The sequence below is a fragment of the Diplotaxodon limnothrissa genome, linkage group LG15, assembly GCF_057381915.1.
Source record: "Diplotaxodon limnothrissa isolate DT_005_m linkage group LG15, D_limnothrissa_male_GT1.1, whole genome shotgun sequence".
NCBI classification, from domain to species: domain Eukaryota; kingdom Metazoa; phylum Chordata; class Actinopteri; order Cichliformes; family Cichlidae; genus Diplotaxodon; species Diplotaxodon limnothrissa.
The window spans coordinates 5,834,798-5,848,682 of record NC_140610.1 but is presented as its reverse complement, the minus strand read 5'-3'; the positions used below and the strand labels follow the sequence as shown (position 1 = coordinate 5,848,682).

At 40.5% G+C, this 13,885-nt stretch overlaps 1 protein-coding gene across 2 annotated transcripts in view; it reads left to right on the top strand.

Annotated features, from left to right (window-relative positions):
- Nucleotides 1–663: 663 nt before the first annotated feature.
- Nucleotides 664–13,885, top strand: part of LOC146616880 (MAM domain-containing glycosylphosphatidylinositol anchor protein 2) — a 190,249-nt gene continuing 177,027 nt past the window's right edge. For both annotated transcript variants that reach the window (XM_085372252.1, XM_085372251.1), the window contains exon 1: nt 664–736. In XM_085372252.1, the coding sequence (XP_085228378.1) occupies nt 664–736 (73 nt within the window). The remainder of the gene's footprint in view (nt 737–13,885) is intronic.

Below are 13,885 nucleotides of genomic sequence, written 5' to 3'. Positions count from 1 at the left end.
TTAAAGCGCAGAAGGTGAAAAGTGACAAATCTGTCAGTGTTTTTATTATTATTATCATTATAATTACTATTATTATTATTATTATTATTATTATTATTATTATTATTATTATTATTAAGCAGAGGAGGTGCTTTCGTTTGACAGCTCGCAGTCACCGCAGCAGTAAGCAGCAGAAGCAGCAGCCGTGGAGAGAGCTATGTTCGTGGGTACCGAGCCGCAATCCGCTTGTAGTCGAAAGAACCTGCGTGTCCCCGCGGGTCTTTGCTAAAGTCTACGGAATCGGTGGAGCTCACCTACCTGCAGTGGAGGAGAGTTTTTTTTTTTTTTTTGTTCCAAGGCCAGGCTTTCTGCAGCCCCACTCCCCGCGCCTGCCTGCTTCTCCACGTCCTCCGTGGTGGTTGTGTCTCCGCGAGCGCTCCGCATTTTTTGGGATTGCGTGACACTTCCCATTAAACCGACCGTTACCTGACTCTGTTCTCCTGCTGCGCCCATACATACCTTTACAGCGAACAGTTGGCGGAGGGAGGGGTGGGGGAGTCGGGGTCTAAATCAGTCTTACGTGTGGATCGGAGCGGTGCCCGTGTCTATGCACCTCAGCCACACCGCCCCGGAAAGGACTTCTCGCTTTTGAGAGCTGGATATGCAGAGATTAACGTGAAAAGGATGGATCTAACTATCTGTGTTTTGGGGCTGTTGGCGCTCATCGTGGACGGCATCCGTTGTCAAGGAGTGTATGGTGAGTTTTTGCAATTTACTCCAAATGCGATAATGACCTTGTAAAATGGAAGGGAAAAAGTGGTTTCTCATAAATCGCCTGTTGTAATCCCCTTTAAATTCACAAGGAGAAACGAATGAATGAAAGAAATGCAAAATCAGCTTGCCCCAGGTTGACAAAGCAGGTCTGAATGTCACGTTTGAATAAGGGGGGCTCCGAATGCCCCGAGGTTATACAGCAAATCGCGTGTGTAGCCAATCATACACAGCCCCTTTTCTCATCCAATCCATCACTCACGGTGGTCGGTGAGCAGGCTAAATTTAGGAGGGAGGGGGGCATCCAGTGGATTGTTACAATGAAGCATGCTAGATTTTGTCTCGAATCCTTCCGACTGCAGATGATTTGTTAGTTATAATTCAAATGGTGGACGTGGCAAGCACCTTACATTAGGCCAGATACATTTTTTTGAATGTCATCCATTAAGGCTATAATCTGTTGAGCAGCGACACTTGGCACGCACAGTCATGAATGGTTTTCATGTGTGGTGGATCAGTCTGCCCACCTCTTTCGTATGTCTGTCTGTCTGAATTTGTCTCCCTCTCCCAATAAACACGCTTAGCAAGGAGCACACATTTCCGTCTGTGGTTGTGCAACCAGTGGCACAGATCATATCTCAAGTGAATCGTCATCCACAGAGCACCGGCAGCAGCAGCAACAGCAGCACTCTGAGTGATTCATGTGCCCTAACATGGGACATGGACTTGAGTTGGACAGCCCTGACCTCTCTGTAGTAACAGTGGCTGTTAGGGGACATTGTCAGGTCAAGTTAAGATGTGGGATTGTACGTTTCAGAGGCCGTTGCCAAGCGCTTCAAAAGATCTTTGTTGCCATGGTGTGTGAGTGTGAGCGCAGAGATGATGTAGCAAGAAAAGGTTACTGTGAGCATGACAGGAACAGTCATGGTGTTGCATCTGACTAATGATGCGCCAGGATTTTATCTGTTCTCCTCCTCTGGAGAAAGGAGGTAAATGAGATAATAAATCACAGCATATGCCCCAGCAGCCGTGGCATGACTGTTCATTTGCTTATACAGTTATTCCAATTACCTTATTTCTCCCACACCTGACACCTGTTGGAGCGTTATTTCACATTGAATCACATCTGAAAATGCGAAGGGTGCGCATACACAGACACACACACACACACACACACACACACACACACACACACACACATCGATTTTATATCATCTTCAAACCTCAAAGCGGCACTCATTAAGCAGTCTCAGATTTGTACTTTAGGTGTTGTTTGGAGTTAGCGAATTACTCGAGTTACGTATTAAGCCCGAGGGCAGAAGTTCTCATCAAACATTGATGCCTAAAGAAATCATTGCTTTTGCTCGATTCAATAACCACTAAAGCGGCCTTGCGAGATATATTCAGGTCAGGCAGGCATGACACTGACTATCAAAACTGATGTCTGATTAAAGCTGTGGATTCTTGGTGTGAGCAAACAGTCTACGGTGCAGCATGTGCAAGCTCATTAGAAGGAGTCGTAGCCCATAGTGTTTGATATGATGTTGAGAGAGTGGTAGGTGTTGGGCTTGTAGCAGCAGCAGAAGGGACCGGGTGGGTGGGGGGAAGGTTTAGCAGATGGAACTGTTTGGACGTTCTGTGTTTGCATGTATGTTGTGCAGGCTAAAATGTTCCCCTGAGCTCTGTCAGCCCCCCCGACTTTCCAAAATTTGTGTGCCTCAGTAAAGATTTGCATAAGTCTTGCTTTCTAATCCCACTAACACAGTAATGGGAGATGAGCTGCACAGGTAGAGATAGACAGGTATAGGTTCTCAATCTCAAACTGTTATTCTATTCTTTTGAAAAATGACAAGGTATCGGCAAAAACCTCTAAACTATGCTTAAAGCAAGCTGCGTGCATCTCTTGGGAAGCGCTGTCAGTAAAAAAAAAATCTATTGGTGAGGTTCAAAAGTCAACATTTATTATTGATAGTGGCAAAACATTTGCATGTCCCCGTCAATGTATGCACTGAAGGGTCTGACGCATGGAGGGTGTGGGAATTGTGCACCAGGTGAAAGGCAGTGAGTGGGTGACTGGGTAATGCGAGAAGGGTTGACACATGAAAGTAGCAGTTACCAGGATTTCACGAAAGCTTTCAGGCAGAGCAAAGCTTCACTGCGCTGCACTACATTTGTCACATCTTTGAAATTGGAGTAAAAAAAACAAACAAATTAGCAATAGATATTCTTAGTTTCACATGGTGAACTGCATTTCAATATTCACCCCACTAGATTTCATTATCTTCTTTTTGTTACACTCAAACCATCTCCTATCTTTCCTTCCCACAATTTCTAAATTGACCCCAGTGCTTACAAATGGGACAATTTGCAAAAATGAGACTTTCAGCGATTAGTTTTATCCCTGAGCATTGCTGTACGTCATCATCGGCCGAGTAAATGGTGGAATCATGGTGTAGAAATGAAGAAATCACATACTAGTGTGTTAAGTGGTGCTGCCAGAGTCATTAAAGAGGATTGATGAAGGCTAGTCATCCCTCCATGACTTCAGGCCACAGTGGGAAAAGGAGACACCGCTAAAGTACAACATCTGCTCCTCTCACTCCACTCCCTCCCTAATTCTTGCCTCTTTTTTCACACTTCTCCAGAAGATTGCTCTATTATGCCCATGTCTAATATTTGTTGCATTCCAGATATCCAGTAGGCCAATAACTGCTCCACCATCATAGCAAAATGGAGCTATCCCAATGCGTACAAACCTGGAAATATTCTCAAATGACATTAATGTGTAATGGCAACCAAGCTGTACTAAATAACAATATCAAAAGACTACAAGGGAACATGGCTCCTGTGATATCTCGGAAGTGTTGTTATGCGTGTTACTTTTCTGGAGATGTTCTTCCTCAGTATGTTCTCTTTGCATCAAAGTCAGTCGGCGACAGCTTCCATGGGATGTGCAGATGTTCCCGATCTCGTTTGTGTTTTGCTACTTAAGAGAAAAAAGTTCCTGCTGCTTCCCCTCCCATTCCACTTCTCCCTCACTCGCTTCGCCTTGCTCTCCCCATTTCTCACTTGCTCTCCCTCTCTCTCGTTTGCATTGAAGTCCAACCAATTGGTGGGGTTTCTTTTCATGAGCCCCGGTTCAGACGCTTTGGCTTCTAAGCTATGCAAATGCATTCTGCCAGTGAAACTAAAGCCGTCTTTGTTGGTTCTCAGAGGCCTCCTCCACAGAGTCCTTCATCATTCCCTTGGATCGGGACCCTCACATTTCCCACCGTAATGAGACCACGGATAACTCTATCGCTTCTCCTCCCTCTCACTTTCTGTCTCTGTTTCCTTGCCTGTCTATCTCTTTCCTGTCTCTCCCCCCACTCTCTGGAGGGAAACTGTACGGATGGACGTCTACAGTATATGTGCTTCAATCAGTGGTAAAATAGGATATGCAGCTCAGTATAGCCCAGAACAAGCAATCTGGTGCAGTGGAACTCTTTGCTGTGCACATTGGGGATTACTATGTACCCCTGGGTGGGGCTTCAGATAGCACCAACTTAATCAAACCGAATGTCAGTTCTCTTTGGACCCAGTCCTCTGAGATTGGCACTGAATATACAGTGCAGAGACAATGTTTGATCTTGAAGTCTGAAGCACTCCTGCCGTACTCAGTTCTCACTGGATAATCCTTGACAGTTTTACTTTAATACCCTAATACAGTGTGATTAAGGTGAAATATGTTTTCCATTGTGGTGAATTTTGGAAACCAGATTTCATAATCTCTCCAAATTCAAGTTAAAGCGGTGCTCCATCAAATACTATTCTTTTTTCACAGGTATTCTTATTATCAATTAGTATGCCTACTGGAGCAAGAGAGGGTGAGCAGATCTGATTTTTAGTATGGGTAAAAGTCCATCACCAAACCGTACATGGTAACAATGCACTGCCTTTTGTAAATACACCTGAATGCTGATGCCTTTGAAGAAAAAAATGTAAAAATGCAACACACTGTCCATGGACATTTTTTATGTCCTAGACTTTGGTTGGTCGGGATGTTGCTGGTTCAAGTTTTTGTTACTTAGCTAGCAGAGCATCAGGACTGAGACTCCTAAAGCAATTAATCAGTCCCAGCAAGCATTCATCTTGAGGATGTTTTAAAATGTTGAAAACAGCAGTACTGTTATAGATGTGTGGTGCAAGGAGTATAAGACTCGTAAAAAAGCAATTACTTGGGTGCCTCTGATGTCTGATTTTTTTTAACTTAGGATGACCTGCTCATATTGATTTTTGCCAATTTTGATTTTCTTTTTAAGAACTATAAATGACAGCAAATGCAACAACAATCAACTTTTCTTCACTGCCTAAAGAAATTATTAAACTTTGCAATCTTCCCCAAACTGCTCTAAGATACTTGATCATCTTTCATTTAAACAGCTTAAAATAAAGTGGTGTGTGAAGTGCTCCAAACCCACCTTTACCTTACAAATCTAACCAAAAGCAGGTGCAACAGATTCACACAAAAAACAAATATGAAGTAACTCCATCATTTTCCAGCATGTTTATAAATTCACCAGATAATAGAACATACTCTTTTCTCTTTTTCACTCACCTCCATAATTTTCCTCAAAACTGCTTTGATGCATTGATTGCTCATTCTGAGGCTTCTGGATAACTTTAGCTTTAGCCACTTTGCATTTGTTTGCTTATTTAAAATGGTTAAGTACACCCTGGTAAGGGTGATTTAAGTGATTAGCTGTGTTGTCACCGACAGTTTGCTTTGTCGAACTTTGTATCTTTATTTACAGCAAGGAGCTTCCATTCTAATGACATGTTAGATGCTATGCCCATGTCGCGTATCCATGAAACAACCAGCTTGTAATTGAACATATGGGAGGCTGAGCAGATAGACATCAGGCCTCCCAGGTCACAAATCTGGGAGGAAAAACACAGAAAATCGACCCATGCCGCTTCCTGTTCTATGTGTGGATATGATTAAAGTTTTGGGGGGCTTTTGTGGCTCAGAGCAGTGCTAATGTTTAGCTAGCAACATGTGATTATGACTTCTCAGGCAATTAATGAGTCCCAGCAAGTGTTTATCTTCAGGGTGTTTTAAAATGCTGAAAGCATTAGTACTCCTTTAGCTGTGCAATGCAAGGAGTACAGGAATAGTGACAAACTTATATTCTTTAAATTTATGAAAGATAAGAAATTAAATTCAGGCATTGGCTTTTATAGGGGGTTATTGTAGAAACACTTAATGAACGGTGTAAAAGAAACCGAACAATTAACACTGTAAAACTATACTGTGTTTTAGATTACAATAGGTACACTATAATAGCAGTTTAATGCAGAGTACTTTACTGTAACCAAATTTATTTAGTCCTTGCTGCCTAGTGACCTGTCCTTCAAACTTCCTTCTTCCTTTAACATTGACTTGTTTTGCTTCCAATTCAAAGCTGGAGTAAGTTCTATGACATCAACGTGATGATCAATTTTCTCAGACTTTCTGAGGCTTCAGAGCTGCAGGAGATATTCTTTTGTATTGAACTGTTTTTTGTTGTAGACATACCACTCATGTAAATCTCTGGATAGGCCCTTAAATTGTTTTTCGGTGACATGGCGCTTAGCTGTGAAGCCAAGAGGTCATGTTTGTTGCCTGTGGTTGTGATCCTGTGGGATGTGTGTCTGTGTGCGCTCTCTGTGCCTCTTTTGGAAATTTTGAAAGATACTTTGCGTAGCTTGGCAGAAGGCAGAATTGGACACAGAGTTGTAAGCTTTAGGGTTGTACAGTAGTGGGGATTTTAACAGTATTGTCAACTACAACAATGTCCTCTGCACAGGAAATAAGCAATTGAATACTTCTCCATAGTTGAAAGCCAAGATAGAGTTGTGCACAGCCAGTAGGAATTGAATATGCTTTCAGTATGGATGTTCATGGAGTGTAATATTTTTCTTCAAGATTTGTGATCCAAACTATAAAAAATATATATAATGCAGCTTTGGCTATTTTGCACACATCATGAACAGCTGTAATACTCTCCTCCTCCTGCTTTGAGGATTTGGATAAGTTCAGGAACACAATTTACCTCTGGATCATTCAAGGCCAAATCCCTACCACAGACCAAAAGAAGCTTATTGTAACCTGGCTGGCTGCTTGAACTGTTAAGCCCACATCCCCAAACCCTGAGCTACTTTTTCTCCCCTACACAGTACCGAGGACAGGAACCTGCTGCTAATGATGTTGTCCTCATTCATTCATTAAGATACTTTCTGGTGCATGTCTGGACCAACCTTTACTTTGTAGTTTATTTAATTATTCTGTGCTTTTAATGAAGTCTTGCATGCCCTCTAATCTGCAGAGAAGCCCCCTCCCCTGCACTGAACCAAAACAGATATTTTCCTTTTGTCTCCTGACATTTTCATGAAGTGGTCATTTTTCACCTTGAATCATTAAAAACAAGATTGAAATCTTAAATGTCAAACTTTGGTCCTGCTAATATTAAAGTGTTCAATAGCAAAGCTTTTATCTGTAGTGATTTCATTTCATGTAATAGTGTTAATATCCGCATGTCGACAGGCACATGGTTAAACTCAGATAAATTAAACCTACAATATCTTGGCTTTAGAAGCCAGACTGGTCAATAACTATGGTGCATTTGCAACATGACGTATGACAGATGTTAATTCCAGAACAAGACTCTCTTTGGCAGTGCAGAATGCTCCCTTTTCTTTTCACCCCCAGTCTCTTATGCCGTTTACATGAGATAACTGGAACATCTGTGAAGGGACTGTCATTTAGACAGATGCAGGTAATTAATATTTAAATACTATTAACTACTGCAGTATTGACCAAAAGCAGTAGTGAGCCTAGAAAAGTAATCTGCCAACCCTGACGTGATTGCTTATAGTTAGATAAGGAAGTGCAATATTTATTGTTCTTATGGTTCTCCACATTTCTATGGTCTAAACACATCTAGTGATGCTAGTGGATAATACAGTAGCCTAATATGTTTCCTGACAGTAATAGAATTTTATTTTGTACAATTTTAAGTATCAGGGCATGCTGACCATGTAATGCAATGTGACATCCCATGTTCCAGTCAGACAAGGACTCTTCATGTGATCCATCATCTTTCACGATGTCATTTCCTTTCTGTGCTATACTCAATACCTATAAAGTAAACATTGCCAACAGCTACATATGAATGACACTGATCTGTAAATGTCATTTATGGCTCCAGTTTAAGCATAAAAGATGGAGATTTACATGCACTGCTAGCGTATTCTGACACTGGCCTCATGCAAATCTGCTTTGAAAAATGATTCCTATTTTCTGCTCGCACTCTGGAATTGGATAAAAAAAAAAAAGAGGAGTTTTCTTTAGAGAAGGTGAGGGAGTGCTGCTGTTTTGCATTATCTCAAATCCCCTGCATACTGTTAGTCCACCCACGAAGGATGTTCCATAATGTGTTACCTGAGGATAGAAAAACTGCGTCGGACTGACATCTCCATCACCCATTCATTTTGTTTTGTTGCTATTTTTATTATTAGTGCATGGACTTCAATGAACTCCACCCATAAAAAAACAATTCTAGTAAGACAGAGTGAATGAACACGGTTGTCAGTTTATAGAGCATTACATTTCCAGAGTAAGCAGTCATAGTGGTAGGTCTTTACTGGAGTAAAAAATGCAACACTTCACTCGAACATTTACAGTAAGAAGGAATAAACATACAACAGAGTAAATATTACCACTTCCAAATGTGAGAGGTTACAACAACAAATTTACTATGGACGCAATCAGCCAGCTGTTTCCATTTCTATTATGAGAATGATATCTTAACTCTGGATGCTTACTGATACCATGTATTGGTCTGATACCAGTGTTATTGTAACGACTATACTTGTAAAGTAGATCATACTTTGGTGATTTAGGTAACATATGGTTCAACTTAAACATATTTATAGAATATAAATTAACACGAATGAAATAAAAGTATGTAAAAACTATTTATTTATTTGGTTCATAAAGACACTCATTAGGCTGCTGCACACTGCTGTTACTTGGAGTTGGGCTAGTTTTCCCTTTTTCGTGCACAGCTCTAGTTCCAACTAGTGTCCTTATAAGTTCTCTCAGAATGAACGTAAAGAGTAAATTTAATAAATAAATAAATAAAGCCAAAACATGCAAGACAAGTGGTCCCCGTAAAGGTGGGAACAAACTTGTTTCAACACTTGGGGCAAAAACACATAGTTGAGTACAAACAGGCTAAGAAGACTCAGGCAGAGGAGATGCTAGCAGCTTTTGATGCGCAACCCTTGTACAGCTGCTGTTATTGTGTATATATTTATTTATATTTAGATTTCTTCATACATTCTTATATAGTTCTATATTGTGTATTGTGTATTTTGTTGAACAGTTATTTTATTTTCAACTTTAATTTATATATTTTATCTTATTCTTCCCAGTTAAATTTACCCTTCATTCTAATTTGTGTTGTACAGTTATTTCATTTTTAACCTTAATTTATATTTTATTCCTTCCTAGTTAAATTTACCCTTTTTAATTTTTCATATTTATTTCCTATCTTATTCATAGCCTTTCCTTTTTTGTTTTCTTTAGGTCACGAGCAGTTGTCCAAGCATTTCACTACATATCGTACTGTGTATGACTGTGTACGTGACAAATAAAATTTGAATTTGAATTTGAATTTGAACCCAAAAGGAAACAAATGACTCAATTGAGCACTGCTGCAGCACTCGCTAGTTTGATTTGAAATTAGTGATGCATGGTGGAAACGAGGGACTTTAAGTAGCTACTTAGGCTACTTTTATTCTTACATTTGACCCATGTTGCATCACTGGACATAAAGCTGTGTTGCTGCTATATCACAGTAACGCTGCTGCTAGCACCTTGTTTCAGTAGGTCCACACTTTGAATTCTGTCTGTTATTAATGACAATATCAGCAAAGAATAGGAAATGCTCCTCATTTACTTAGATATATAAATGCTACTCTCTTTAAGCTGAAAGTGTTGATAAAGCTGTTTAGTATTTTTCCCTATAGTATATTGTTATAGATATCATGGCAGATTTTCTTTAAATATTGTTGAGGATATATCACCCACCCCTACCGAACATACAAATAAAAGCTTTTGGCCTTGCTTCGAATACCTCAGAATTACTGACCTTTTGCTGTTAGCTTTTCCTGTGCTACATTAGCCCCTGCCATTAGCTGCTGCTGTGAGATAGTGAAGTAAACACAGAACATCTCAGAACTAAACTGAATGGATCGGCCCATAGATTGACTCCACGTCACCAATATCACGGTGAGGATTGTTTCGGTTTTCTGCAAAATGGATCAAAAGCTCTGACTCACAGCTAAGTGAATCATTCATTAACATCTCACACTGTATTTGCTTTGTTGTATCTGAAATTAAACTCATTAGCTGAATTTAGTTAATCACATTCCGCACTAAATTTCATTTTTTCTAACATATACTCATGACACAGTTTGTCTGTTATATGCTTTGCAGCTTGTTCAGCTCATGAGTGCTGTATGCTGTATAGGGATAGATAAACAAGACCAGATGCATAGTGAGGAGCTGTAACTGTATATGGTGCATGTTGATAAGAACAGATGAAAATACCCCTTTACCCAGGTTTAGAATTTGTGCATAAATGGAATAAACAGATGTATTTATGCTTCCAGAGAATGAGACAAAGTGACTGTTATTGCAAAAGACTGTGTCAAAATTCATTTTGTACATCGATAATTCATGGGTTTTCAATATCACATGAGCTATAACAACTGCTAACCTTATACTGCTATTATATTTGTTAAGCCTGCAAATACAGTATATACAGTATATTTTTAAGATGTATTCAGCGACTTGGCTTTCAAGCTCTTTTCACTCTGAATGTGTTTTTATATCTTGAGTTATCATTTCCACAATTGGCATCACTTCAAATTACAGAGAATTATACATGTTACCCAGCTTCAAAGTGACGCGAATGATGAAAGCACCTCATTGAATATGAATTACTCCTGTCTCAAGTTATGCATCTTGCTCGATTGAATTGTCTTTGTTAAGACAAACTGGCAGGACCTACATTTACACACATGAAGTACAAATCACTCAGCAATCCCAATAGGTGGCTTACAAGAGCAACAGAGATCCTTTTAGCAGCACTGTGCAGGAAATAAAAAACAAAACAAAAAAAGAAAGCCAGGGAAGGATTGGTACGTTGTGGCACCCACAAGAGGCTAATGCCAACCTTCAACTATGTCACTTCAGCCCACACAGGCATCCTTCCTAAGTGCTGCTCCTGTGAAGTGATGTCTGTTGTCATGGTGACAGTATGTGAGCCTGGCATTGCACGTCCTCTGACTTCACCGCTGCCTTCCTCGCTCGCTTCTTCCTTCCCTCTCTCCCTCGCAGCCTACCCACATTCTCTCCTTCCCCTCACATGCCAGCAAATCAATCGCTGAAACAAATGTGAAGTGATTGCAGAAGCGCAAGCTTCTCGCAGCATCCTTACAATTGCGCAAGAGAGCAGATAAAATTGCTGTGTGGCGTGGAGTGGGTCGGGGGAGTGGGGGTGGTGTTGGGAGGGGATGATGAGGCGAGGGTGGTGGTGGTAGAAGGTTGGGTTGGTGGGGGTGTTGAGACAGAGTCTCTTCAAAATTCAGCACTGTTTCATTGCTGAGGCAACTCTAGGATGGAGCTTAGTTATCTTTTTAGAAAATACTGCTTAAGCTTCTCTGACAAGAAGGAACAGTAGCAAAGTACCTTTGTTGACAATGATGACTTCAGTAGTTTCACTTCAGAATAAATGCCAAACATGCCATGCAACGCAGAATGGGGGACCTTCCTATAGAGACAACTTTGCATAAATCTCCTAACAACTCTTCTCCCCACCTAATAGTGAAAATGCATTTTTCCCCTCTTCTCTTAAATGTAGGCAGTAACCTATTGGCAAAAGGAGACCGAGCCTGTGGAGTTGTACTGTGGCTCTGCACAGGCACTGTGAAATTTTAACACAGATGACCGTGCAGTTTGTGTGAGTGTGGAAGGATGTGTACTCGTTTTCTGTGTGCGTGCGTGCTTTTTCATCTATCTAGGGCAACACTTTGCTGAGATATTAATTTAGCAGTGTGATTTATGACCATGTTCACACATCATTCTGTCGAAGCAGGACTCATCATGGATGGCGAACGTGCCTGAAAGTGCCTGTGAACGTGTGATTTAGTCATTATGTATGCTTTTGTACTTGCTTTTATACTTACTGCACCTCCCACCATTTTTAAAAGGATATCCAACTGAGTGCTAAGCCCTTTTTTGTTATTTAGCTTTCTGTGTATCCCTCAATAGTATCTAAAAACCTTATTCTTCTAACAGAAATTCACGATGTAATAACTAATCTCTTTAGCGCCATGCTCTCTTCATCTCTCCACCAGACACAGTATATCCCAGAGGCTCTTATATAGCCATGGGGATAACCTCAAGCCCTGCACTGTCAGTTAATGGCTTCCTATGCCAAAGCAAGCAAAGTCATCTCTAGTACGCAAAGCACTTCTTCATTGAGATTTTGTTCAGTGGAAAAAGGTGGAGGAAGGAAGGTATAATGCAGATCTCGCAGAGTTTTTGCCCAGTCCTGCACGTCTGCTGTCTTCCCTCGTGTTTATCCTGAACACTTCTGCAAAGGCTTTGCTCAATTTAAGTATAGTAGCCACGCATCAGCTGTTCAGAACAAGAAATGCCCAGAATCTGAGAAAAACTAGTTGACTCGTGCTGTCAGCAGCGCCCACTTAGAAATCCAAGATTTGTGCTGCAGTAATTAGCGGTGGCTCTTGAACGAGTCTATATGTGTCTGCTCAGCATCACATGTGTTTCTTTTTGGAGAGCTTGCAGTTTCTTTGGCCAGTTCAGATTTTTGACATCAGGTCAGAACCTACAGATTTAAAATTTGTCTTGTTCTGTACCCCAAGAAACCCTACCTGCTACTAAGAATTCTTCTGTGTAATTATCAATAAATGTTCATGATTAAACTTTTTTACTAACTAACTTCCAATTTGTTCATATCTACACTTGTTAGAAAGCCTGCTGTAACTCTCGCTCAAACAAATATCAAAATAAAGTGCTCCCAATTGTCGCTTTTCTATATAAATAAAACTAATAACTGCAGTATATTCCACTTCATCTAACATGAACAACATGTCTGCATCTCTCTGTAATTAGCCTAGACCACCAAAGCATTAGTCTGCTCTTCTGTGCCACTATGTTCAGCTTTTATGGGCACTTGAAACAATACTGAATGAGCTGAACAGGCTGTGTTAGAGCTGAGGCAAATAAATGTTGAATAGAATTTACTTTAGATGAAATTATTGCGTTGCAGAAAAGGAGGAACCAAGAGTGACTATATGAAGGTTGGTAAAGCCTTAGAAAAATAAGGAAGAGTGCATCAGATGATGCACATGCGATTTAGTGGCTATTGCACTTACATTTAGAGAAATGATGTCAAATGTTGTTTCAAGAAATAAACATCACAGTTTTGCATTTATTGCATTTCTGTATAGCATATTGCTACCAATTATCAAAGTTGCTGTCTGCACTGCTGCAGCCTGTAGTTACAGTCATATGATAAATAAGATTTTCACAGGACTCTGTTCTTTTCGGGGGTTCTGTAGGAGTTTTGCTGCTCTCCTTGGGTTTGTTGCCCTGTTGTATTGCCCATTCTGGGCTATACTTTAGCTGTTGGACAGATGGCCTAAAATTTGACTCTAAAATAATTTGGTATACAGAGGAGTTGTTGGTCAACTCAGTGACTATAATGTGCCCAGGTTCTGTGGCTGCAAAGCAGACCTAAATGACAGCTCCTGCATCACTGTGGGTGTTAAGAGTTTGTGCTAATATGCTGTTTGGTTTTAGCCAAACGTAGTGCTGTCCATTTTGTCCAAAGAACTTAGTTCCATAAGATCTGTGATTTGTTCAGATTCAGCTTTGTAAACCTAAGCCGTGCTGCCATGTTCTTTTAGAGAGAATAGGCTTTCTCTTGTCAGGCCTTCCAAACAACCCATACTTGTTCAGTCTTTTTCTAATTGTGCTGTCACGAACTTTAACATTTAACATGCTAACTGAGGCCTG